This window comes from Dasypus novemcinctus, chromosome 13 (genome assembly GCF_030445035.2).
Source record: "Dasypus novemcinctus isolate mDasNov1 chromosome 13, mDasNov1.1.hap2, whole genome shotgun sequence".
NCBI lineage: Eukaryota > Metazoa > Chordata > Mammalia > Cingulata > Dasypodidae > Dasypus > Dasypus novemcinctus.
The window spans coordinates 26,068,373-26,095,509 of record NC_080685.1 but is presented as its reverse complement, the minus strand read 5'-3'; the positions used below and the strand labels follow the sequence as shown (position 1 = coordinate 26,095,509).

General features: G+C 39.3%; 1 protein-coding gene across 1 annotated transcript in view; it reads right to left on the bottom strand.

The window, feature by feature from the left end:
* The window catches only part of SNX27 (sorting nexin 27), a 110,598-nt gene that overhangs the window by 36,673 nt on the left and 46,788 nt on the right, over positions 1-27,137 (bottom strand). Inside the window, exons 3-7 of the mRNA XM_058309642.1 lie at positions 21,633-21,825; positions 19,946-20,010; positions 18,558-18,662; positions 9,691-9,769; positions 7,130-7,293 (exon numbers count right to left, since the gene is read on the bottom strand). Of these exons, the coding sequence (XP_058165625.1) occupies positions 7,130-7,293; positions 9,691-9,769; positions 18,558-18,662; positions 19,946-20,010; positions 21,633-21,825 (606 nt within the window). The remainder of the gene's footprint in view (positions 1-7,129; positions 7,294-9,690; positions 9,770-18,557; positions 18,663-19,945; positions 20,011-21,632; positions 21,826-27,137) is intronic.

Below are 27,137 nucleotides of genomic sequence, written 5' to 3'. Positions count from 1 at the left end.
GCCAAGAATTCTTTTTCCAGCAAAACTGTACTTCAAAATGGAGGGCAAGTTTAAAGTCTTCACTGACAAACAAAAACTGAAAAAGTATGTTACAAAAAGACCTGAATTACAAGAGATACTAAGGGAGTACTGCTGCCTGAAAGGAAAATACAAGAGCCAGAGACTTGGAGAGGAAATGAAGAAATGAAGATTATTAGGAAGGATAAATTGAACGATAAAAAGACAGACAATAATAAGATGTGACAACAGAAAACCAAGGATAAAATGGACGAAGTAAGTAATGCCTTTACAGTAATAATATTGAATGTTACTGGCTTGAACTCCCCAATCAAAAGACAGAGACTAATATATGAGTCATATATACGTGGTCTACAAGAGACTCTCCTCAGACATAAGGACACAACCAGATTTAAAGTGAAAGGTTGGAAAAAGATATTCCACCAAATCAAAGTAACGAAAAAAGATCTGGAGTAGTGATACTAATATCGGACAGATAGATTTTAAATGCAAAATTGTTATAAGGGATGAAGAAGGTCATTATAGATTAATAAAAGGGGCAATTCACCAAGAAGAAATAACCATAATAAATACATATGTACTTAACCTTGGAGACCCAAATGCATGAGGCACACATTGACAAAACTGAAGGGAGAAACAGATGTCTCTACAATAATAGTTGGAGACTTCAATACACCACTTTCAACATTGGATAGATCATCTGGACAGTGGATAAATTAAAAATATGATAAATGAACTAGACCTAACAGACTTTTTTAAAAAAGAGATTTATTTATTTATTTAATTGCCCCCCCCACCCCCACCCCCAGTTGTCTATTCTCTGTGTCTATTTGCTGCATCTTGTTTCTTTGTCCGCTGCACGGGAAGTGTGGGCGGCGCCATTCCCGGGCAGGCTGCACTTTCTTTCATGCTGGGCGGCTCTCCTTACAGGGCGCACTCCTTGCGCGTGGGGATCCCCTACGCGGGCGACACCCCTAGCGTGGCAGGGCACTCCTTGCGTGCATCAGCACTACGCATGGGCCAGCTCCACACGAGTCAAGGAGGCCTGGGGTTTGAACCGCGGACCTGCCATGTGGTAGATGGACGCCCTAACCACTGGGCCAAGTCTGTTTCCCCTAACAGACATTTATAGAACATTATACCCCAAAACAGCAGGACATACATTCTTTTCAAGTGCCCACAGATCTTTCTCCAGGACAGACCATATGTTGAGTGGTCACAAGACAAGTCTCAATAAATTTTAAAAGACTGAAATTATACAAGACACTTCCTCTGATCAAAACAGAATGAAGCTGGAAATCAATAATAGGCAGAAAAGGGAAAATTCATAAATATATAGAGATTAAACAACTCACTGTTAAATAATCAGTGAGTCCAAGAAGAAATTGCAAGAGAATTCAGTAAATATCTTGAGATGAAAATGAGAATACAATATATCAAAACCTATAGGATGGGGGAATGATGTGGCTTAAGCAGTTAGGCACCTGCCTTACACATGGGAGGTCCCAGATTTGGTTCCTGGTGCTTCCAAGCAGACACAATGAGCAGACAATGCACAGACAGACAAGGGAGCCATCTCAGGGGGAAAAGAAACCCAAAACTTATGGGACACCGCAAAGGCAGTGCTGAGAGGGAAATTTATAGCCCTCAATGTTTACATTAAAAAAGAAGAAAGAGCTAAAATTGAAGACCTAACTGCACATCTGGAGGAACTAGAAAAAGAACAGCAAATTTATCCCAAACCAAGCTGAAGAAAGAAATAATAAAGATCAGAGAATAAATAAATGAAATTGAGAACAAAAAGCAATAGAATCGACAAAACCAAAAGTTGGTTCTTTGAGAAGATCAACATAATTGACAAACCCTTAGCTAGGCTGAAATGAGGCTGCTGTGGCAGTTTGAAATTATTTTATATATCACCAAAAGAGAAAGATTATGTTAATAAACCTAATCTATTCCTCTGGGTATGAAACCCTTTGTATTAAATTCAGATGGGGTGTCTGTGATTAGATTACTAGTTAAGATCAGGGCTTTTGATTGACTATGTTAGTGGGTGCAACTCAAGTTGAGTCTCCACTCTCTTGCTGGGTCTGATATAAATGGACACTCACTTAGACAGACACAGGAAGAGAGAGCTCTGTCACTTTTTATCCATATAACCGAAAGGCGAAGGCTCAAACAGCTGTGGCCCTGGGGAGAGAGACGCTATTTTGCCTGATAGGTTACAGCTGAAATCAGTGAGAGAGCAGAATGGCCAAGAATGATATAGAAGGGAAACAAGGCCTACGTCAGGAGAAAGAGAATGCCCTAAGAGACAAGCCATAAGCCAGTTTGCAGCTGAGATCAGGAAGAAAGCAGGGCAGCTAAGCCTGAGAGAGGAAGCCCTGACGGGAAGGCTGAAACCACACAGAGATTGGTGGCCATCTTGCTTCAACATGTGGCACCTGACTTTGGTGAGAAAGCACATCTTATGGTGCCTTGACTTTCCATGGCGTTGGGACTGAACATTTTTACACCAAATAAAAACCCTTTATAAAAACCAGCAGGGAAATGGATGTGGCTCAAAAAACTGGGCTCCTATCTACCATAGGAGGTCTAGGGTTGAATGCTCAGGGCCTCCTGGCAAGGGCAAGCCGGTCCACACAGCAAGCTGGCCCACACAGAGTGCCGGCCCACTCGGGAATGCGGCCCTGCACAGGAGAGCTGCCCTGTGTGGGAAAGCCGCCTCGCGTGGGAAAGCTGTCCCGTGTGGGAGTGCCAGCTGACACTGAGAGGTGGTGCAGCGAGATGACACAAGAGACAGAGAGGAGAGAAAATAAGATAGCAGAACATGGGAGCTGAGGTAGTGCAAGAGAATAATTGCCTCTCTCCCACTCCGGAAGGTCCCAGGATTGGTTCCCAGAGCCGCCTAATGAGAATCTAAGCAGACACAGAAGAACACACAGCAAATGGACAGAGAGAGCAGACAACAGGGGGAAATGGGGGAATGGGGAGGGGGGTGGGAATAAATAAAATAAATCTTAAAAAAAAAAAAGCCAGCAAATTTCTGGTACTTTGCATTGGCAGCCTAATAAGATGCAAATAAAGTCAGAAATGAAAGGGGGACATTACCACTGGACCCCACATGCCAAAAAACTAGATAACATAGATGAGATGGACAAATTCCTAGAAACACACAAACAACTTGGCTGACACTAGAAGAAATAGAAGACTTCAACAAACCAATCACAAACAAGTAAAGAGACTGAAACAGTCATCAAAAACCTCCCAAAGATGAAAAGCCTGGGACCACACGGCTTCACAAGTGATTCAATCAATTATTCCAAGATGTGCTAATACCAATCCTGTTCAAGCTCTTCCAAAAACCTGAACAGGAAAGAATGCTACCAAACTCATTCTATGTAGCCAATATCACCCTAATACCAAAACCAGATAAAGATACTACGAATAAAGAAAATTACAGTCCAATATCATTAATGAACATAGATACAAGAACAAAATACTTGCAAACCAAATCCAAAAGCACATTAAAAAACTTATACATAAACAAAGAAAAAACGAAAATAAAAAAAAATAAAAATGAATAGGAAAAAAACAAAACTAATACCATGATCAAGTGTGTTTTATCCTTAGGTATGCAAGGGTGGTTCAACACAAGAAAATCACTTAGTGTAATAAACTACATTAATAAATTGAAGAAGAAAATTACATGATTCTCTCAATTGATGCAGAAAAGACATTTGACAAAATACAATATCCTTTATTGATAAAAACACCACAAAGGATAGAAATAGAAGGAAGCTTTCTCAATATGGTAAAGTGCATATATGAAAAACCTAGTTACTATTGCACTCAGTGGTAAAAGACTAAAAGCTTTCCAAATGAGATCAGGAACAAGACAAGGATGTTCACTGCCGCCACTGTTATTCAATATTGTGCTAGAAGTTCTAGCTAGAGCAATTAGGCTAGATAAGGAAATAAGAGGCACCCAAATAGGAAAGGAAAAAGCAAAACTTTCATTACTCAGTGATGATATGATTCCGTATCTAGAAAATCCTGAAAAATCCACAAAAAAGCTATTAAAAGAAGATGAGTTCAGCAAAGTGGCAGGGAACAAGATTAATATGCAAAAATCAGTAGCATTTCTATACGCTACTGATGAGCAATCCGAGGAGGAAGCCAGAAAAAAATTCCATTTATGATAGCAACTAAAATAATCAAATATTTAGGAATAAACTTAACTTAACCAAGGACATAAAGAACCTATAATCAGAAAACTACAAAATATTGCTAAAAGAAACAAAAGACTTAAACGGAAGAACATTCTGTGTTCACGGACTGGAAGACTAAATATCATTAAGATGTCAATTCTATCCAAACTGATTTACAGATTCAATGCAATCCCAATAAAAATCCCCACAGCTATTTTTGTAGAAAAGGAAAATCCCATTATCAAATTTATTTAGAAGGGTAAGGGGCCCCAAATAGCCAAAAATATCTTTTAAAAGAAGAATGAAGTTGGAGAACTTACTTCCTAACTTTAAAGCAAATTACTTATATAGTGGTAAAAAAAAAAAAAACCCAAACAAATAGCATGTTACCAGCATAAAAATAGACAGATTGACCAATGCAACTGAATTGAGAACTCAGATATAGACCCACACCTCCACAGTCATGTGATTTTTGATAAGGCTGTCAAGCCCCCCAAGCTGGGCCAACAAATATCCACATCCAAAATAAAGAAATAGGATCCCATCTCATATCTTATATAAAAATCAACTCAAAATGGATCAAGGACCTAAATATAAATGCTACAAACATAAAACTCCTAGAAGAAAATTTAGGAAAACATCTTCAAGATCTCATGGTAGGCTGTAGCAACAAAAGAAAAAATAAATGGGACCTTCCTCAAATTAAACACTTTTGTTTTTGAAAAAACTCTGTCAGGAAAGCAAAAGGTGGCCTACTCAATGGGAGAAAATATTTGGAAACCACATATCTAATAAGGGTTTGCTATCCATGTTATATAAAGAGATCATAAAAAAAAAAAAAAATTTAAAAATGGGCAAAAGACTTGAACAGACATTTCTCCAAAGAGGAAATACAAATGGCCAAAGAGCACATGAAAAAAGGCTCAACATAAGTAGCTATTAGGGAAATGCATATCAAAACTACAATGAGATGCCATTTCATACCTTATAGAATGGACATTATTTAAAAAACAGAAAACTACAAGTGCTGTAAAGGAGGTGGAGAAAAAGGAACACTCCTTCTCTGCTGGTGGCAATGTAGAATGGTGCAGCCATTCTACATTGTGGAAGACAGTTTGGCAGTACCTGAAGAGCCTGAATATAGAATTTCCATATGATCCGTAACACCATTATCAAGAATATATTTAAAAGAACTGAAAGCAAGGACAAGAACTGACATTTGCACATTGATGTTCATAGCAGCATTACTCACAATTGCTAAAATATGGAACCACCCCAACTGTGCATCAACCGATGAATGTATAAACAAAATGCAATATATACACACAATGGAATACTATTCAGCTGTAAGAAGAAATGAAACTGGAATGCATATGACAACATGGATGAACCTAGAGGATAAGTTAAGTGAAATAGGCCAGAAACGAAAGGACAAATTTTGTATGGTATCATTAATACGAACTAAATACAATAAGTAAACACACAGAGGTAAACTACAGATAGTAGGATACTAGGAAACAGAAGATAAGTTGAGAATGGGAGATGATGCTTAATGTGTATAGCATTATTAATCAGGTTAATTGTAAAAAGTGTGGAAATGAATAGTTGAGAGCAACACATTATAATAAGTACGACTAACACTGCAGATTTATAAATGTGATTGTAGCTGAAAGGGGTAGTGTGTGGAAGTAAATGTCAATTGGAAGGAAACTAGAGAATAACCTAGGGAATGTATAATAGTAACTTAGTGGTGGATAAAGATTATGGTTAATAGAAGACATTTTTTCAATACTAAGGGACAACAATAGGGTATAAGCAGGTATGGGATTTCTCCTTATGAAGTAATGAAAACATTTTAAAACTGACTACGGTGATGACAGCACAAATCTGTGATGAAAATGAGAGCCATTTTGAATGGATAGTACAAAGCAAGGGACCCCTAACACAGGGAACCCAATGGTAGATGACGGACTGTGATTAACAGGACAAATAAGAGAACATTTTCTCCTGAACAATAACTAACATATAATACTAAAACAGGGTGTTAATAATTGGGTGGGCTGGGAGAAAATACACCAAATGTAAGATATGGGCTATAGTTAGTATAATATTTTGAGGATATTCTTTCAAAGTTTGTAACAAATGTTTCACAACAATGCAAGGTGTTGGTGGTGGGGAGATGTATGGGAGCCTTGTATGATGATATGCATGTTTGTTTTGTAAATTAACAAATTTTATAATATATTTATTTTAATGTATGTTAGTATATGAATGATATACTTCAATAAAATTTTATTTTAAAAAAAGCTATGCATACTTGGTGGGAATAGGAGAGGAAAAGGAGCTAAGTTCTCATATTCTATAGTGGGATATTAAGAGATACTACTTGAATCTGAAAAGCCAAGTAGTAGCAATATAACTAAGTTATTATAGAGACATGGAGGTAAATACCAAATAAAACAAAGCAAAACACACAACAACAACAAAAAACAAAGCTAAAACAGGTAATAGTGCTTGCCTATAGGGAAAGATGATGTCAAGTGGGAGCATCTACTATTTTTCATAATAAACCTTACAGAACTATTTAATGCTTTAAACTCTATGCATGTATAATATTGAAGAAACATTTTTGAAAATATGTATAGTCATAATAATTTTCTATTGATTAAAAAAGAGCCAATATTTTTTAATATTTAAAATTAAAAACTTTAATATTTTAAACTTTACTCTTATTAGCTAGCTAATTTATCTTTTGTGATATGTGATAGAACATTTTTCAAGTGTAAGTAAGACGAAAGAGCAAAGCAGCTAACCTAAGGTCCACACTGAATTGGCAAATATCCTCTACATACAATCAGGAAAAAGAAATGAGTCCTTTTCAGGGAGATCAATTCACCCACCTGATGAAAGAAGTAGGTAACAGCAAGGTCATTGTCATTTAAGAGGATTTCTTCTTCTGTTGTAAAAAGCCACTTCCGAATTGTCAGGCAGGTGCCTGGCACAGCTGATGTGTAATTCTGGACGTAGAGTTTGTGAGGAAATTCATTAGGTGCCAGCTTACGTACTGAAGAGAAGACAAAACATAAAGCTAGAATGAAAACATATATAAGGAATTTCCCTAGTATAAACTGTATAAGGGAGATCAAAAAATGGCACATTAACATTAACTAAATGAGGTCAGAATATCAGCTCAGATCCATCAAGGAACTCTGCCTAGAAAGTATAAAAGAACTGTTTGTCCAGCGAATCTATACCCTCTAACTATGACTATGGCCAGTTGAGCTTCAGACTAACTGGAACCTATCACGTGAGTGGCAGTTAACATGCTGACTCTGCAGAGCACCAACTCCAAATTCAGTTAAAATATCTGAGTCATTATCTTCAAGTTACAGCTCATAGCTTATGTCCACTGAGCATCTTTAAAGCTACCTCTCTCCCCTCTTACTCAACTACAGTGCATTCGGAATCTCTCAAATGGCAATTTCTCAATGAACAACTTCTGTTGCTAGGAGCTGAAAGGTTGCCCCCACCCCCAATCCTAGGGCAGTCTTCAAAGCAAAAAGTATCTTCTGAGTAAGGTTACTTCCTCTTCCTAACAAAACAAAAAGCAGAATTAAAATACCACCACTTTTAATTTCTATATTGCATTTCTTTGAAAAGGTTCAGAGTTTTCTTTTCCTGATGTTTACTTGACTTTATAACACTATAAAAGACTCAATTAGAGGAAGCAGTTGTGGCTCAACTGATAAAGCATCCGCCTGCCATACAGGAGGGTCCAGGATTTGATTCCCAGGGCCTCCTAACCCATGTGGTGAGCTGGCCCATGCGCAGAGCTGCCACATGCAAGGAGTGCTGTGCCACGCAGGGGTGTCCCCATGCACAAGGAGTGTGCCCTGCAAGGAGAGCCACCCCGCATGAAATTGTGCAGCCTGTCCAGGAGTGGCGCCACACACAAGGAGAGCTGATGCAGCAAGATGACACAACAAAAAAGAGACGCAGTTTCCCAGTGGACAAGAAGAACATACAGCAAATGGACGCAGAGAGCGGACAATGAGGAGAGGGAAAGGGAGAGAAATAAATAAAATAAATCTTTAAAAAAAAAAAGACTCAATTAGTATTTTCCATTTTATAGAAAGTGAAACCAAAGCTTAGAAAAGAATGATAAAATTAGAGTCCAAGAGTCCTAATTTCTAGTAATCCTTTGTAATATCTTCTATGTATACCTCATCAGACAGTAGGTAGTTGGAAAGAAAAATAATAGGGATTTTGCCATTTGACGGGTCATCAAGGTTATTCTATCTTGACTTGGGACTGCAGGGGGACCCAAGTCTACCATTTTCTGGGATGAGGAAGGTCGGATCAGTCAATATTATCCATATGTGTGTGTGTGTGAAAGAGAGAGACAGAGAGAGAGATGGAGGAGACCTATGAACTGTAGGAAATTGATACCATTCAGAACAAATGCTCAGACTTTCACTCCTTTGTGTTCTCAAAGCAAACAATGTGACTACCATCCCTAATTTTATAAAATAAAAGAGAAACTTCCTGTCATCATGCAATTAAGACATCCCAGGAAGAGGGACTCTATTCACAAAAACTCAAATATATGCATTAAAGCAGACTCTTTTTTAAAAAGTTTTATTTTATTTATCCTGCCCAACCCTTGCCACCTGCACTCGCTATCTGCTCTCTGTGCGTTCTTCTGTGTCTGCTTGTATTCTCTTCTCATCTCTCTTTAGTAGGCACTGGAACCAATACTGGGACCTCCAAAGTGGGAAAGAGGCACTCAGTTGCTTAAGCGACCTCAGCTCCCTGGTCTGCTGCATGTCTCACCGTCTCTCTTCTGCATCTCCCTTTGTTGCGTCATCTTGCTGTGCCAGTTCTCCATGGCAGAGGCCATCAGCTCTCTGTGATGCAGGCCAGCTTGCCTTCACCAGGAGGCCCCAGGAATTGATCCTTGAGCCTCTAATATGGTAGATGGGAGCCCAATCACTTGAGCCACATCTGCTTCCCCAAAGCATAGACTTTTAAGCAAAATATCTCTAATACCTGATTATAAAAAGCTATTCTTCTTTAAAATCTTCACAAATATGTAGAGTGCACTAAAATAACTTGTGGCCACACAGAAAATCCTCATTTTTTAAAGGCTATTTTATTGAAATATATGAGTTTTAAAACTCTGACTTAACAGACCCTCATGAATGTATCTGAGTCAGCTATGGGGTAACTTATAAAACAGGAAAAAGATCAACAGTGATCAGATACCCTAATGACCTGGGCTTAAAGGGATTTATTTCATCTGCTTGTTGGAAACAGTCTTAAGGATGGGATCTCCCATTGTTGTCAAGCTCTTCTTCTCCAGGCAAATAATTTTAATATGGCAGCTTCTAGGAGCTTCAATCTAATAGTATTAGAGTAAAATACCCCAAAGCAAAACTTAATATGAGCCATTGGAACTTACCAAAGGAATGATTGATCACTTCAAATAAGGCAAAATAATTCACTGTTGTACTGTCCATGCCAACCTTTGCTGCAATAGCCTGAAGTATAAATAGGATAGATTAGTTTCAGAGAAATTAATCAGACAATGCTGTGGGAAAAGATAGGTGAATACATAAGGATGGGGGGCAGGGGAGGAACATCTTGACTTCACATAAACTAGATTCATGTTCCATAGTCATTCATCTTTGTGTGTAGGTGTACATGCAGGCAAGTACATGTATGTGATTACAAAGGAGAAAAATACGTGTATTTGACCCAAACAACTATGATCTCCAAATATGAATTTGTACCCTCTAATACAAGCTGATAATGTTCCCTCCTTAAAGATCAGCTTTCCTCTCTGCAATGGATTCCATTCCACATGGGCCTTATTTATTTTTTAACTCTTTATTTTGAAACACACAAGGGTCTTTTTTATCAGCACTTATAGGAAGTGTGCTTCATAAGGACAAATCTTAAGAAGAAAATAAATTTTTAAATAGCCAGTCTCACAAATTCAGCCAACATTTACCTGAGGACACAAAATCTATTCTTTGGTTCCTAGGCTTAACACAGTTTGTAAATTTCATTCATGCTTCATAATCTATTTTTATTCATTTTTCAGATGATCCACATCTCAGGCTGGGGACATAAGCATCTCCATACCCTAAAAATTCCCATCATTAATATCCACATAGAAATAGCCAAACGTTGGGACAACCAGAGGCATATTAAACAAGTTTTCAGCCCTTCCCTCTAGGAACAAAGGTCATATACCAATTAAGATGGTGGAGTGAAATGCTTCAGGCTCCACTCCCCCATAGAAGCTCTGAAAAACCAGCAAGAACTAGCAGAAACATCTTTCTCAAAGCTCCAGGAAACAGTTAAAGGACTGCAGTAACAGGGCCAGCACCAAATCAAGAAAAGCTACTTAAAGTGGTAGGATCTCATGGCATCCTGTCTGGCCTCTCCGCCACTCCTTTCTGGCTCATCATAGAGTCAGCCTGCACTCCCAGTGCAGATCCCTGCTCCCAGTTCCAAAGGGAACAGAGTAACCCTTGTGCATATACTGGGAGCATGTATGTCTGGCCTAACCTGTCTGGTGGTGGTGTGAGGGACTTACTGTATAAGAACTTGCTCTCCTTGCGGAAGGCAACTCATGAAACTCTCCTACACAATACTGTGGGTGAGCAGTCAAGTAATATTGTCTGAGGCAAGGGATTCCTGGTTCTAGGATATACATGTAATGCTGGAAATGTGAGGAAACTTTCTTGGGGATTTTTGGAATGGTATAAACAGGAGAATTCCTAGGGCCCCAAGTACATACCCAAGAGAAGACACATGCACAGAAAGGATCAGGGAGGGCCCTTAAGTTCTGGGCTTGAATATTCTCTATGCTTTTTGTATAGATAAGCCCTAATGGAGAGCATATACATAGGTGAATCTGCAAAGACTAGGAAAGATGTTTTCTTTTTTCCCTATTTTATTTTTTGTTAGTTTCTGGCATTCAAGGAAAGTACTGTCATAACACTAGCTGGATACAAGCTTAAGGAACAGATGCTCAGAGTCTAAAATCCAGAGATAATACTTTAAAATACCAAAATGTCCAGGTTTCAACAAAAGATTATAAAACATACAAACAGGAAGTAATGGCCCAGGCAAAGGAGAAGATTAAACATTTAGAAACCATCAATGGGAAGAATCAGACCTGGGACATACCAGACAAAAACTTTTAAAAAATGGTGCTACATATGCTCAAAGAGCTAAAGGCAAACATAGAAAAAAACTAAAGGAAATCAGGAAAACAACAGACACACAAAGAGAATTATCAATAGAGCAATGGTAATTATGGAAAGGAACCAAAAAGAGCTGAAGACCACAGTAATAGAAATTAAAAATTCCCTGGAGGGACTCAACAGCAGATTGGAGATTACAGAAGAAGGAATCAGAAGATTTGAAGATAAAACAAATGAAATTATTTAGTCTGATAAAAAGAAAGAATATAGAAAAGTGAAGAGCCTGGGGAACCTGTGGGACACCAGCAAGAATGAATATACACATCTGGGAGTCCCAGAAGGAGAAGAGGCAAAGGGGCAGAGAGAATATTCAAAGAAATAATGGCTGAAAACTTTCCGAATTTAATGAAAGACATGTATATACATATACGAGATACACAGCAAACTCCAAACAGGATAAATATAAATAGACCAAACTGTTGAAGGCCAAAGACAAAAAGAGAACCCTGAAAGTCACAAAAGAAAAGCAATGTGTCACATTATCAGGGAGTCTCAAAAAGATTAAGTATTGATTTCTCTTCAGAAACCATGGAGGCAAGAAGGCAGTGGGATAACCATATTTAAAATGCTGAAAACAAATATTAGTAATTCTATATCCAGTGAAACTGTCTTTCAAAAATGAGGGAAAGGACAACCAGCTGGATGGCCAGAGTAAGGAGCTCCTAGAGTCAGCTCCTGCTACAGGGCAGTTAGTAAACACCCACAGCTATCTGGAGCTAGCTGAAGCAGTTGTCTGGGGGCTCCAGGAGACCAAAAGAGCATCCTGCCACATCCTTGAAGGAATGGAAGAAGGAGACTGTCCATCTACAGAGAAGACTTGTAAGTAGAGTGCTCCACACCACGAAGGCAGGTGCCCATTCTCCACTGGAGGCACAAGCTGCCTTAGGAGCTATTCCGTGGCTGGAATTGAAAGTTTCATTTACCAAAAACGGGGGAGGAAGAGACGGTTGGGCACCAACTTCAGCTACTGATGAGTAAATTCAGTGGGCTAAAGTATAATGCTAAAAACAGCTGAAGTTTGAGCCTGTGCAAGTCAGAAAGAGGCCGGGAGCCGCCATCTTAACACTCCCCCTGGCACAAGGGTAAGCAGGGGAAGACTGAAAATAACAGTGCTGGTGGGGACTGGCTTCTTTCCATCCAGATCAGACTGCAGCTCTAGCCTAGGCCCCAGTGCCACCTCCAGTAGGGAGGAAGAGGAGGGTCCCGCACCAGCCTCTCTGGGAAATTACTGGTTAAGCCGCAGAGGCTGGTGATTGTCCTAGTCTGGCAGCACAAGCCGCCCTAGGAGCTATTCTGTGGCTGGAATTGGAAGCTCCACTTCCCAAAAATAGGGGAAGAAGAAACAGTTGGCCACTGATTCTGGCTACTGATTAGTAGACTCGGTTGGCTAAAATATAACCCTAGGACCAGCTGGGGTGTGAATCTCTCCAAGTTGGAAAGAGGCTGGTAGTTGCCATTTTGGCTCCACCCCCACCCTGATGGGAAATCAGGACTGAAAATTACAGTGACAGTACAGTAGGAACCAGTTTCTTTCACCCAGATCAGCCAGCAGCCCTAGCCTAGGCTTCAGCCCCACTTCTGGCAGGGGAGAGGCTGGCAGGCCCTGCACCAGCTTATCCAGGTAACTGCAAGTACCTTTCGCTGGCACAGACTGAATAATTGGAAGTCTACAGGGGCAACTGCAGTCATCTTGGACTCACACTGCATAGATTGCTGCCCACACCTGTACCTCCATCCCAGCCCGAAGCAGGGGAGAAAGGGGTGTGAAGCCTCATCAGTCTCTCTGGGCAACTAAAGTCTAGGCCTGCAGGATTTGGATTATTCCACACAGCTGTGACTCTGTCCCTATCCCTCGCAAAGGAGAAAGTTGGGAGAAACTTTATCAGTCCCTGGCACAATGAGGGCAGCTTGAGCCTCCACAGCTCATAGCACCAATTACAACTATGGCTCCTACTGTACAACCAGCAAGGAAGAAAGGGCAGGAAGCCCTAAACTGAAGAGAAAAACTACACCCAGAATAAATACTCAAGTAAGCCAGATGCTAAGACACCAACAAGAATTACAATCCACACCAAGGAACAGGAAGATATGGTCCAGTTAAAGGAAAAAGATAAGCCTCCCGATGACATAAAGGAGTTGAGACACTAATCATAGATGTTCAAACAAATCTCCTTAACAAATTCAATGAGATGGCTAAAGAAATTAAGGATATTAAGAAGACATGGGATGAGCACAAAGAAGAAATTGAAAGCATACACAGGAAAACAGCAGATCTTATGGGAATGACAGGCACAGTAAATTAAATTTTAAAAACACTGGAATCATATAATAGCAGATTTGAGAACGCAGAAGAAAGGATTGGAGAGCTTGAAGAAATGGCTTCTGAAAGTGAACATACAAGAGAATAGATGAAGAAAAGAATGGAAAAAATTGAATAAGGTCACATCTAAAGACAGCAAAAGATGTGCAAACATGTGTCATGGGTGTCCCAGAAGGAGAAGAGAAGGGAAAGGGGGCAGAAGGAATATTTAAAGAAATAATGGTAGAAAATTTCCCAAACCTATTGAAGGACATAGACATCCATGTCCAAGAAGCACAGCGTACTCCCATCCAAAACTGAGAGAATTTCGCTTTTCCTTTTATAATGTTTCTAGCTATTCTGGACCCCTTATGCTACCAAATAAATTTGATAATCTTGTTTTCAATTTTTTTAAAATGCTGGTGGAATTTTTATCAGGATTGCATTGAATCTGTATATCATTTTGAGTAGAATTGACACCTTAATGATATTTAGTCTTCCAATCCATGAGCATGGAGTGTTTTTCAAGTTATTTAGGCCTTTTTTTTTTTAAAGATTTATTGATTTACTTCTCTCCCCTTCTCCACCCCCCCCCCACCCCCGGTTGTCTGTTCTCTGTGTCTATTTGCTGTGTCTTCTTCGTCTGCTTATGCTGTTGTCAACGGCAGGGGAATCTGTGTTTCTTTTTGTTGCGTCATCTTGTTGTGTTAGCTCTCCGTGTGTGCGGCACCATTCCTGGGCAGGCTGTACTTTCTTTCGTACTGGGTGGCTCTCCTTACAGGGCACACTCCTTGCGCATGGGGCTCCCCTATACGGGGAACACTCTTGCGTGGCACGGCACTCCTTGCGCACATCAGCACTGCGCACGGGCCAGCTCCACACGGGTCAAGGAGGCCGGGGGTTTGAACTGCAGACCTCCTGTGTGGTAGACGGATGCCCTAACCACCGGGCCAAGTCTGCCGCCCTTTAGGTCTTTTTTGATTTCTTTTAACATTGAGTTGCAGTTTTGTGAATATGAGAGCTTTATATCATTGGTTAAGTTTATTCCTATTTGAGTTTTATCTGTCATATTTTACTTTCCCCACTCTATTGACACTTTTGGTTACTTTTATTGATATAATCTTCATTTCTAGACTCTCTTCCAGGCCTCTCTCCTGTCTTTTCTTTTCAGGCTCTAGCACACCCTTTAGCATTTCCTGAAAATCCGGTCTTTTGCTTAGAAATTCTCTCAGTTTCTGTTTATTTGTGAATATTCTAAACTCACCCTCATTTTTGGAAGATTCTTGGCTGGAAGTTTTTCTCTTATAGTATCTTAAATATATCAGACCACTGTCTTCTTGCCTCCATGGTTTCTGATGAGAAATCAGCACTTAATCTTATTGGGTGTCCCTTATATGCTATGCATTACTTTTCTCTTGCTGTTCTTAGAACTCCCTTTCTCTTTGGCATTTGACATTCTGATCAGTATGTGTCTCGGAGTTGGTCTATTCACACTTTTTCAGATGGGAGCATGTTGTGCTTTTTGGACATGGATATTTATGTTTGCACGCCTTTGCTGTCATTTAGTTCCCTGAGACCTTGTTCAATTTTTTCCATTCTTTTCTTCATCTGTTCTTTTGTTTGTTCATTTTCAGAGGCCATTTTTTCAAGCTCACCAATCCTTTGTTCTACCTCCTCAAATCTGCTATTATATGATTTGAATGTTTTTTAAAATTTCATTTATTATACCTTTCTTTCCCATAAGATCTATTTTTTTATGTATGCTTTCAAATTCTTCTTTGTGCTCATCCAACATCTTTTTTTTTTTTTAAGATTTTTATTTATTTCTCTCCCCTTCCCCCCATTGTCTGCTGTCTGGTATTCATTCTCTGTGTGTTCTTCTGCTTCTGCTTGCATTATCTGGCGGCTCTGGGAAACTGCATTTCTTTTTTGTTGTGTCATCTTGCTGCATCAGCTCTCCGTATGTGTGGCGCCACTCCTGGGGAGGCTGTGCTATTTTTCACATGGGGTGGCTCTCCTTGCGGGGCGCACTCCTTGCACGTAGGGCACCCCTACGCAGGGGCGCCCCTGCGTGGCACAGCATTCCTTGCGCGCGGCAGCACTGCACGTGGACCAGCTTACCACACAGCTCAGGATGCCCTGGGGATTGAACCTGGGCCCTCGATATGGTAGATGGATGCTCTACCAGTTGGCTGCTCTCTGTGTCCATTCACTGTGTGTTCTTCTGTGACCATTTCTATCCTTATCAGTGGCACAAGGAATCTGTGTGTGTGTGTTTTTTAAAGATTTTTTTTAATCTATTTCTCTCCCCTCCCCCTCCCCCCTCCCCCCTCCCCTCCCTTCCCCCCCAGTTGTCTGCTCTCTGTGTCCATTCAGTGTTCTTCTGTGACCACTTCTGTCCTCATCAGCAGCACTGGGAATCTGTGTTTCTTTTTGTTGCGTCATCTTGCTGCGTCAGCTCTCCATGTATGAGGCGCCACTCCTGAACAGGCTGCAATTTTTTTGCACTGGGCAGCTCTCCTTACAGGGCGCACTCCTTGTGCGCGGGGCTCCCCTACGCACGGACACTCTGCATGGCATGGCACTCCTTGCGAGCATCAGCACTGCGCATGGGCCAGCTCCACACGAGTCAAGGAGGCCCGGGGTTTGAACTGCAGACCTCCCATGTGGTAGGCAGATGCTCTATCCATTGGGCCAAGTCCGCTTCCCTCTAATAATGTCTTCTTAATATCCTTAATCTCTTTAGCCATCTCACTGAATTTATTAAGGAGATTTGTTGGAACATCTACGATTAGTTGTCTCAACTCCTTTATATCATCTGGAGGCTTATCTTGTTCCTTTAACTGGGCCATGTCTTCCTGTTTCTTGGTGTGGATTGTAATTTTTTGTTGGTGTCTTCGCATCTGGATTATGAGAGTATTTATTCTGGGTATAGTTTTTCTCTTTAGTTTAGGGCTTCCTGCCCTTTCTCCCTTGCTGGTTGTGCAATAGGAGCCAAGGCTGTAATTGGTGCTATAAGCTGTGGAAAGACCATTGAAGCTTCTCCCAACCATCTCCTTTGCCAGGTATAGGGGCAGAGTCACAGCGGTGTAGAATAATCCAAGTCATGCAGGCACGACTCTACCTCATGCATGAGTAGAAGCCAGGACCAAAATTGACAGTGATGGTAGAAACTGGTTTCTTTCACCAAGATAGGCCTACAGTCCTAGACTAGGCTTCAGCCCTACGTCTGGCAGGGAAGAGGCTTGCGGGCCCTACATCAACCTATCCTGGTAACTGCAGGCTGGCACAGACTGAATAACTGGTAGCCTACCAGGGCAACTGAGGTCATCTTGGACCTGCACTGCATAGATTGCTGCCCACACCTGCAGCACCATCCCTGTCCCAGGCAGGGGAGAAAGGGGCATGAGGCTTCATCAGTCTGTCTGGGCAACTACAGGCTCGGCCATCTAAACCTCCTGTTAGGAAGTAATATGGAGTATATAGCACTAAGTATGAAGTATTCTTAAAAAAAATTTTAAGTTGAACCTAATCAAGCCTCTATAGCAAAATCCCATTTACAGAAAATATAAGAAGATAGAAAAAGACATAATAAATGACACCAAAAAGAAATAAACAGATAATTTCAGAATGTGGGACATTCCATAGGACACTGACCCAATTTCTGCAACAAAACAATGACATGAAAAAATGTTGAGGCAGGCAGGACAGGGGACTGCTCTATATTAAGAGACATAAAAGCCAAAACATAAAATGTTTTAAGGACCTTTGTTTAGATCCAGATTTTAACAAACCAACAATAAAAAATCATTTTTAGATAATTGGAGAAATTTGACTATTGATTAGTTATTAGTTAATACCAAGGAAATATTATTAATTTTTTAAGTTAATGGGATTGTGGTTATGTAAGAAGGCATGTTCATATATTTTAGAGATGCACAGAAGTCCAATAATATGGGATTCGCTTTAAAATACTTAAAAAGGAAAAAAAAGTATAGATGATGCAAATACAGCAAAATCTTGACAGTTAACTGAATATGAGTGAGGGAGCTTTAATGTACTAGTCTGTCTTCATGTATGTTATAAAAGTTTTTTAGAATACAAACAAGGAGGAGGTTAAGAGTTAATCACAGGGAAGCAGACTTCTGCCCAATGGATAGGGTGTTCGCCTACCACATGGGAGGTCCATGGTTCAAACCCCGGGCCTCCTTGATCCATGTGGAGCTGGCCCATGTGCAGTTGCTGATGCGCGCAAGGAGTGCCGTGCCACACAGGGGTGTTCCCCGCATAGAGGAACCCCATGCCCAAGGAGTGCGCCCTGTAAGGAGAGCCTCCCAGTGCGAAAGAAAGTGCAGCCTGCCCAAGAATGGTGCCACACACACGGAGAGCTGATGCAACAAGATGATGTAACAAAAAGAAACACAGATTCCAGGTGCCACTGATAAGGACAGAAGTGGTCACAGAAGAATACAGTGAATGGACACAGGGAGCAGACAACTGCGGGTGGGGAGGGGAGAGAAATAAATAGATCTTTAAAAAAAAAAAAAAGAGTTAATCACAGACACTATAACCTGGGATTTTTCAACAAGGCAAAGTATTTTTAAATTAACAGTAACAACAACAGTAGCTAGCATTTACTAATATTTACTATGTGTCAGATAACTCAATGCACTTTCTGTGTGTTAACTCATTTAACCAATTTTCCTTGGCTTCAATCATCCATAGAAATCCATTTGTTCAAGTTTAATTTACCTGATATACTTGGTCTGTAGTACTGTTCTTTTTAACCCTGACTGTAACTGTTGTTCCATCTGGTAGTGCTACTCGCAGCTCTACATCAGATACACCATTGTAGTTCTGGGGGAAAAGACAAAGAAAGAATTTATAAGTCATTATATCCTCACTCTCCTTATAACATGCTAGCTAAACAATAATCTAAACATGTGATAGAGAGGAAGTGAGCTCCAATAAAAAGGGAGGAAAGGATGCCTTAAAAGCCAATACATTGACAAGTCATAAAGTTGACTCTAGGCGTAGCAGTTAATCTTTTAAGAATGACAGGGAGGGAAGAAACATGTTGATGCCAACATGTTCACATTTCAAAATAGGGAACTTGTATAAAACAATATAGGTCAAACAGATCAGGTTTTCGTTATTTCCCTAACCCCACTCAGAACCTACAAATGAAAGAATAACTTAAAGCAATAGTTTCAACAAATATTCTCTGAGTTTAAATGGTCAGGATTGTAGATTAGTTCAGATGAATTTTAAGTTCCTTTCTGAACCCTAAAATAATCTTGGTTCCTTTGAAAGGAAAAATGAATTAAACTCAGGGATCTGAGTTAGTATGATGCCCTCTTTTGCTAACAAAGAGTAAGCAATTCTTATTCTCCTTAATTCAAAAGAAATCCTCTTATTGCTTATAATTAACACATTCCTTTAACAAAATATTCATATTGTTAATTCTCATTAGAGAGAAACAGCTATTTAGGAACAAGTTCCTCTGCATTTACCACTTAAAAAAAAAAAGTACTGTTCATTACCTAAAACCATCCTAAGCATTACCTTTATTATAAGTCCGTATCTGCAAGAAGCTTATAATCTACTTGGGCAAATAAGACATATACAGATAAAATAGTTAGTGGATAATGCATCATTTAATATATTAACATTGCACATTTATCCTTCCATTCGATTAACATTTATTAAGTACCTATAACATGCTTGACACTGTGGAAAACACTGGGAATATAAAGATGATCAAGATTTATCTCTTACCTAAAGGTAGTTCACACTCTAGTAAGCTAAAAATATAAAGTGATAATCTGATTATATGTCTAAAAATTAGAGAATGAGAGAGCAACAAGGTGACAATTGAGTGGCACTGACTGTACTGACTAAAATTTCTTAGTGAAATGAAAAATTGGTGACTTAAGTCATCAGGGAAGGCTTCCAAGAAAAAGTGGACATGGCACTAGGTCTTGAAGGACAAGCAGGACAAGCAGGATACATATAAAAAGGAGGCAGAAAAATTACAGTTGTTTGGAGAGTTTATGGCAATTCAATCCATAATCTGTATCTTTATTTTTCCCCACAAGTAACCTAGAGGTAAATAATCACTATAGGGGATATTCACCTACCTCATCTGACTCTGATAGGAATTCCTGCATGATGTCACTCTCACCAATAACTCGTATTGAACACACTGTAGAAAACAAAGATAGAATCTGGCATGAAGCCCTAAAATCAAGAATATAAAGTCAAGAACATATTAAGGTTTAAGTATACATCAGCAGCAGTAGGCAATGCTGAGGCAGCATGCCACTCCTGGCATATGAGATTTTAAGGCATGACAAATAATCCTATAAAGACTTTCTAGAACAGAGGAATACTAGGAGATACAAAGATGTAGCTTCTTAAAAATATTAAACACAGTCAAAGGAAGTCACCCAGAAAAGAGAAACAGAAGTTCAGTAAATCTAATTCTGCAGTTTTGTGTGAACTATGAACAAGCCAGAACAATAGAGCATGAGAAAAAAGAGTCAGTGGTAGGGAAAGATCAATCAGTTATAAACCAAATAAAAAAATGAATTACAAAAGGAAGAACATCCATTTAACCTAGGAAAAAGCCAGTTCAGAGAACCACAGGCATTTATTTAAACCCACTTGGGTAAAAATGGATAGGTAAGTAAATATTAGTCTGAGCACATCTTTTACCTCATCGACTTTAATGTCAAAACCGGAGGAAAATATTTTAAAAAAAGGAAGGAGGTAAAGCAGGCAGGTAGTCGTTACCTAAATCTAAAAAGTCAATTTCTTTATACTCACAAGGATGGCAAATTAAACTGATAATTTATTTCCACTTGACTGGAAAAAAAAATTGTACCCTTTCTCATTTCTCAAAGGGCTATGTTTCTCATTTCTCAAAGGGCGAATCCATGTTTTAAAAAATAAAAATAAAAAAACCTAAGAACAGTTGAGGAAGTTTCACTACTTTCTATGGGGGAAACAGTTTTTCTTCAGGGATAAAACTCTCTACCAATGTTTAAAAAAAATTTCAACCAGGTCAATTAGTTTTTATGCAAGGATACAAGGACATAGAATTATCAAATACCAGATAAGACCATAATTTTATTAAGCTACTATTTTAATGAAAAACCAATTGTGTCACTAGCAAATTATATAACTCTATAATGTAGTAAGGCAATGTCTCTTTTCTGAGTCACAAGATGAACTATTTTTTTCAGGAGATCTGTGTCATTTCCCTGTCATTCTAGCATAAACAAATATTTTGGCACAACATCCACAGACTACTAAGCTGTGAGCTCTGAGATATAACAAGTATGTTTCAATATTTCTTCCTACAACCTTCTTAAACAAGGGACTTTAGATTACCTACAACTCAGCAAACCTATCCAAGGAGAACCATAAGAAGAATACAGAGTTTTCTTACAGGATATGTTGGTGAACTAAGAGTCATTTTAATGAAAATGTCTTAAATACTGACCACTTAACTCCCCAATCAATGAGGCATACTAGTAAATCTGCCTGAATATGTTTACTAGCAAATACTATAATCCTATAAATAAGATCCTTAATATATTAAAAACTAAGTATGCATTTTTCTGTTGGTAAGTGTCTAGAAAGCCAATAAAACATAGAATATTGATCACATGTTCAGTGGACAATTTAGTCTTGCCTTCAAAGATCTGAGCATTAAACACCTGTATTCAGAAACTTGACTTGTTTTCACTATGTTCTTTAGGAGTTGCACTACACACCCAGCCCCCATGTTTACTCAGGATAGAATTTAATGGGCAATCTTACCTTTTTCTAGATATTCTTCCAACCCCCGACGTCGGGCATCTAATTGCTGTTCTGATAATGAGAATGGCCATTTCCCTGGAAGTCGGGGAAATGTAAAGTTGGCAAACTCTCTCTTCAGGTTCTGGTGTAAGATGGCAAACTCGCGGTACCGCTTAGAACATAGCTGCCTCCCTGCCATGTAAACATTGTACACCTGGTGAGAGAAAAGAGCTTACTTACTACAAATTAAATTACAGAATCATCTAAGGTCATGTTCAGGTTGATATTGCTTAGGTGTATTCTGCTATGCACTTATCACAGAACATGTTAAAGGTCACTTTAAAATAAGACATTTTAATAAACATGGCAGAATTTATATGCACAAAAGGGGGCTATTCCCCTTCCAGCAGGACATGATTGTATTTTCACTATTAAAATGACCTCCAGGGACCAGATGTGGCTCAAGTAGTTGAGTACCCATCTCCCACATGGGAGGTCCCAGTTTCAGGTCCCGAAAGAAAACAAACAATAAGCAGACAACAAACAAAAACAACAAGCAGATGAGCAAAAAAAACAAAAACCAAAAAACAAACATAAGCAAAAAACAAAATGAGCAGACAATGAGAAAACAGACAAGGGAGCCAACTCAGGGGAAAATTTTCCTCCAACACACTTTTATTTTCAGAAAGTTTAAAAAGTCATTCGAGGCCAATGTGGTAAATACAGTGAATGAATAAGCAAGCAAATTTGGAGAGAGATGTAAAAAACGAGGGTTGATTATTAAAGCAAGCTGACTGATATGTGAAAGTGGCCCAAACTGGCTCTGAAGTTAATTCCAAAGAAAAGTTCTAAAAACAATTGGAGCAATAGTGGCTCAATAGTAATCTTCATGAAGTATGGGACAGATTTTCTCTACTGTTTACAGATGCATGTCAAGCTTCTAGAACAGGGGCTGGCACATAGTAGGAACTCAGTAAATATTAGTCGAATTTTGTTGCATGTATATGCAATTCTTGAATATATGCCCTAGTAAAAGTGAAGTGGTAGGATGAGTAATCCAAAAACATAAAATAATCCAAGTTACTTTGGACCCTTGGAACATATATCAAATAATGCAGAGATGGAAAAAATTAGCCCAAAATTATGTTTATTAGGCTAGCAAAAACCAGTTTAGAATTTTAAATGTGCACAAAACAGAAAATTTCCTCCGATAATGAGGAGCTAGTCAGTAAGAATGCAGACCAAAACTTTTCCTTCAACTTTTACCCATGTTTCTATGATTTAGGGAGGAGTGTGAATTTAATGAAAAAAATTTTTTTTATTCATTCAAAGCTCCTTTCTCACAACTATCCTCCTGTGATCCCTCCCAAAATTAGAACCAAAGGCACCAATCACTACCAAACAGCCTCTAAGGATATATGTGATTCTGACCAGTAAGTATTCTTCCTGTGACTATCAACTCAAATTTGTAATTGAAATGAATCACACATATTACCAAATATTTCCATCACTACTTTCTGAAGTATAATAGCATAAAAAAATAAAAATGGTCTTCCCCTCAGATAAGACCACACATTCTCTTAGAGGGAGGCACTTTCAAGAAGTATGATTCAGGCAATGTGGTCTTATATACTCTTTTTTTTTTTTTTTTAAGATTTATTTATTTATTTAATTCCCCCCCTCCCCGGGTTGTCTGTTCTCTATGTCTATTTGCTGCGTCTTGTTGTCTTGTTTCTTTGTCCGCTTCTGTTGTCGTCAGCGGCACAGGAAGTGTGGGCGGCGCCATTCCTGGGCAGGTTGCTCTTTCTTTCCCGCTGGCGGCTCTCCTTACGGGGCCCACTCCTTGCGCGTGGGGCTCCCCTACCCGGGGACACCCCTGCATGGCGGGGCACTCCTTGCGCGCATCAGCACTGCGCATGGGCCAGCTCCACACGGGTCAAGGAGGCCCGGGGTTTGAACCACGGACCTCCCATGTGGTAGACGGATGCCTTAACCACTGGGCCAAGTCCGTTTCCCTGTGGTCTTATATACTCTTACTTCTCTCAACTTTCCAAAATTCTCAATAGCATCAGCTTTCCTTGATGAAAAAGGAAATCCACAACATCAATGGTATTATAAAACTAGAGTTAGTTCCTCACACATGAAAGAAAAGAAGAGAGGAAAAACTAGCTAGTGGCACTGTTGATTCAAAGATATTCCCAAATATCTCTTTCCAAGGAAGACTAGAGCAGGTCTTTGACAATTCACACACAGGGAGACTTACGACTCCATTTCCTCAAGGGTGACATAGTGGTCCTAAATCCAGTAAAACCTTTCTCAAGGTAGAAAGAGCCCTACAACTGCAGCAGTGGCGGGAGGGGGAGGAGGAGAAGGGAGAGGAGGGGAGGAGTAAATTTTTAAAATTTACTTTATTTTTCTTTATTTATCCCCCTTTCTGCCAGATGGTTTGCTTGTCTATCTACTCACTGTTTGCTCGCCTTCTCCAGGAGGCACCAGGAAAAGAACCCAGGACCTCCCACATGAGAAGGAGCCACATCCGCTCCCTCCACCTTAGTTTAAATCTTCAGATTCGCTGGCTCATAGACGGAATTAGATAAAGTTAGTTTAGCTTGCCTTTAAATATGATAGTACATTGACTTTAATGATCACTAGTCAACCTCTTCTTTAAGCGACCATATTCTTCCTCTAAGACCTGTCAAGCTAGAATTTCAGACTGCAAAGCCAGTAGTAACAGAGTAACAAGTTTCAAACAGCACTCATTTGTTGTTAAAACCAGTAAGAGGAAAAGACAGATTTATGAGTGAGGAATGAATGTGAAAAACTTATCTAATCAGTAACCTATTTTTATTTTTCTGGATTCTACAAGTCAAAGTTTCAGAATTCAGCTTCAAAATAATTTGTTTCTCAATATGTTAATGTTGAAAACCCATTTATATGTCTCCTACCCTCAAGACATAGTCCTAGTGAATCTATGCCAGAAGGTGGGAACTCATCAAGTCTTAAAATGAGCAAAACCAGTATAGGAAAAGCAATTCTAGCACATTTGGGCTCTGTATTCAGTAGCAAAAATCGAAACCCCAAATGTCAGATCTTCGGTTTTTTGGTCCCTTAACCCCCATCTACAGACTTCTTAAGGTTTTAAAATGATAGCCCCATATTCTATATATGATCTGAATATTAAAATGTTGGCATTTTTCTCAAACCTTTAGTAACCAACAGGAATTGTGCTACTGAACACACAAAGAAAATCTCCTTATGATTATTTAATGCAGAAGTGATTAGAAAAATGTGATAGAATACATTTAAGCCATGGCAACATTACTCGAGTTGAGCTCCCAAATGTAAAAGACCCTGAACTGGTTCATGATATTGATCTGGATGAATCTTCAATGTACATAATGATTAACAAATTATATCCAAAGCTATATTGCCATTAAATCCCATGTTTAGCTGAAAATGCAACTTTAAAAGGATTCATTATTTGCCCTCACAAGCTGCTTATAACAGCTAAAAGGTAGTAGCATTCCTAGTTGTTATCTGGATGAAATCATGGGATCCTTATCTAAAGGATCCTTCCCAAATGCACACATAATTTAGGCTTCTGCTTGGAAAGCGGAAAAGCATGAAGGTAATCATCCTCTTAAATAACTTGAAGTGTATGTGTATGTGTGTGTGTGTGTGTGTGTGTTTTCTTTAATATAGATCTTAAATGAATGCTATGACTTTTCTTTTTTTCCCCCTTTTTGGACCTTAGGTGCCCAAAACTGAATTAATCATAATATTTGGTTCATAATACAGTATCATTATGGCTAGCTTTTTGTTTAATCATGTAACAAGCAAGTTAAGACCTTGACAATAACTATAATTTCTCCATCTCATCTCTCTGCTTCATTTCCCCCCAAATTCACACTGAACCATGTTCATCATTCCCTTGCTTTTCTTTTAATACAGATTTTTTTAAACATCTAAGTGTAATCCTTAACATTTTTTATTTTAATTTTTAAAGAGAATTTTAATTAAAGGATATCATACTGAATGAGATATTTTAGGATTTACTTTTTTTTTTTCTTTAATGGTACCGGGCCCAGAGAATGAGCCTAGGACCTTGTATGTAGGAAGCCAGCACTCAACCACTGAACCACATCCACTCCCCTGAGTTAGCTCCCTTGTCTGTTTGCTTGTTGTTTGTTTTTATCCTTAGGAGGCACCGCTTGGAAAGAACCTGGGACCTCCCATGTGGGAAGCAGGAGCTCAACCTGCTTCAATTAATATTAAAAATATTAATTTTCTATTAATATTATATTACTAAGTCTCATCCACAATGTTATATATCTTTGTGGTTTATTTGGTTATATATAACATTTCACAGAATGAAAAGTCACAGTTTGTTTTTAATTTGTTCTCCCATTGGATATTTGGGTTGTTTCTGTAGATTGGCTATTGTGAACAATGTTGCTGTGAACATGTGGATACATGCCTCCTGTTGTACATGTATAAGAGGTTCAACTGGCTTATATGCAAGAGTGGAACTACAGGGTTACAACATGTGTGAAAGTATAATTTCAGGAAATAATGCCAAACTGTAAGCTACAGTGATTGTGCCAATTTATATTCCTATCAGCAATGTATAAAAAGATCCTCTTGGAAAGAAGATGTGGCTCAAGCAATTGGGCTCCTGTATACCATACAGGAGTCCAGGATTTGATTCCCAGGGTCTCTGGTGGAGGCAAGCTGGCCTGCATGGCAACTTGGTCCACACGGAGGGCTGGCACAGCAAGATGATGCAACAAAAAGAGACAGAGAGGAGAGACAATAAAAGACAGCAGACCAGGGAGCTGAGGTGGCACAAGAGGTTGAGTGCCTCTTTTCCATTCCAGAAGGTCCCAAGATGAGTTCCCGGAGCTGCCTTAAGAGTAGAAAAGCAGACAGAGAACACACAGCAAATGGACACAGAGAACAGACAGCAAGCGCAAAACAACGAGGGTGGGGGGAGAAATAAACCTAAAAATAAAAAAGATCCTCTTAATTTTCACCAACAGAATGGGTGTGAAAAGATTTTTCACTGTGGTCCTAATTTACATTTTATTAATTACTAATGATGTTCACATACTTATAGGCCATGAGTATCCTCTTTCATAAAATAAATATTCATGTATTTATTATGTATGCATTATGTATTCATGTTATATTGTGTTTTTTGTGCTTTTCTCATTGACCTGTGGAGTTCTTTTTTTTAAGATTTATTTTATTTATTCTCCCCCCCTCCACTGGCTGCCTGTGCTCGCTATCTGCTCTCTGTGACCATTCGCTGTGCATTCTTCTGTGTCTGCTTGTCTTCTCTTCAGGAGGTACCAGGAACCAATCCCAGGATCTCCGACATGGAGAGAGGCATTCAATTGCTTGAGCCATTGGTTCAAACCAGTTCCCTGGTTTGTTGTGTCTCTAATTGTCTTTCTTCTGTGTCTCTTTTTTTGTTGTGTCATCTTGTTACTTCAGCTCATGGTGTGGGCCAGCTTGCCTTCACCA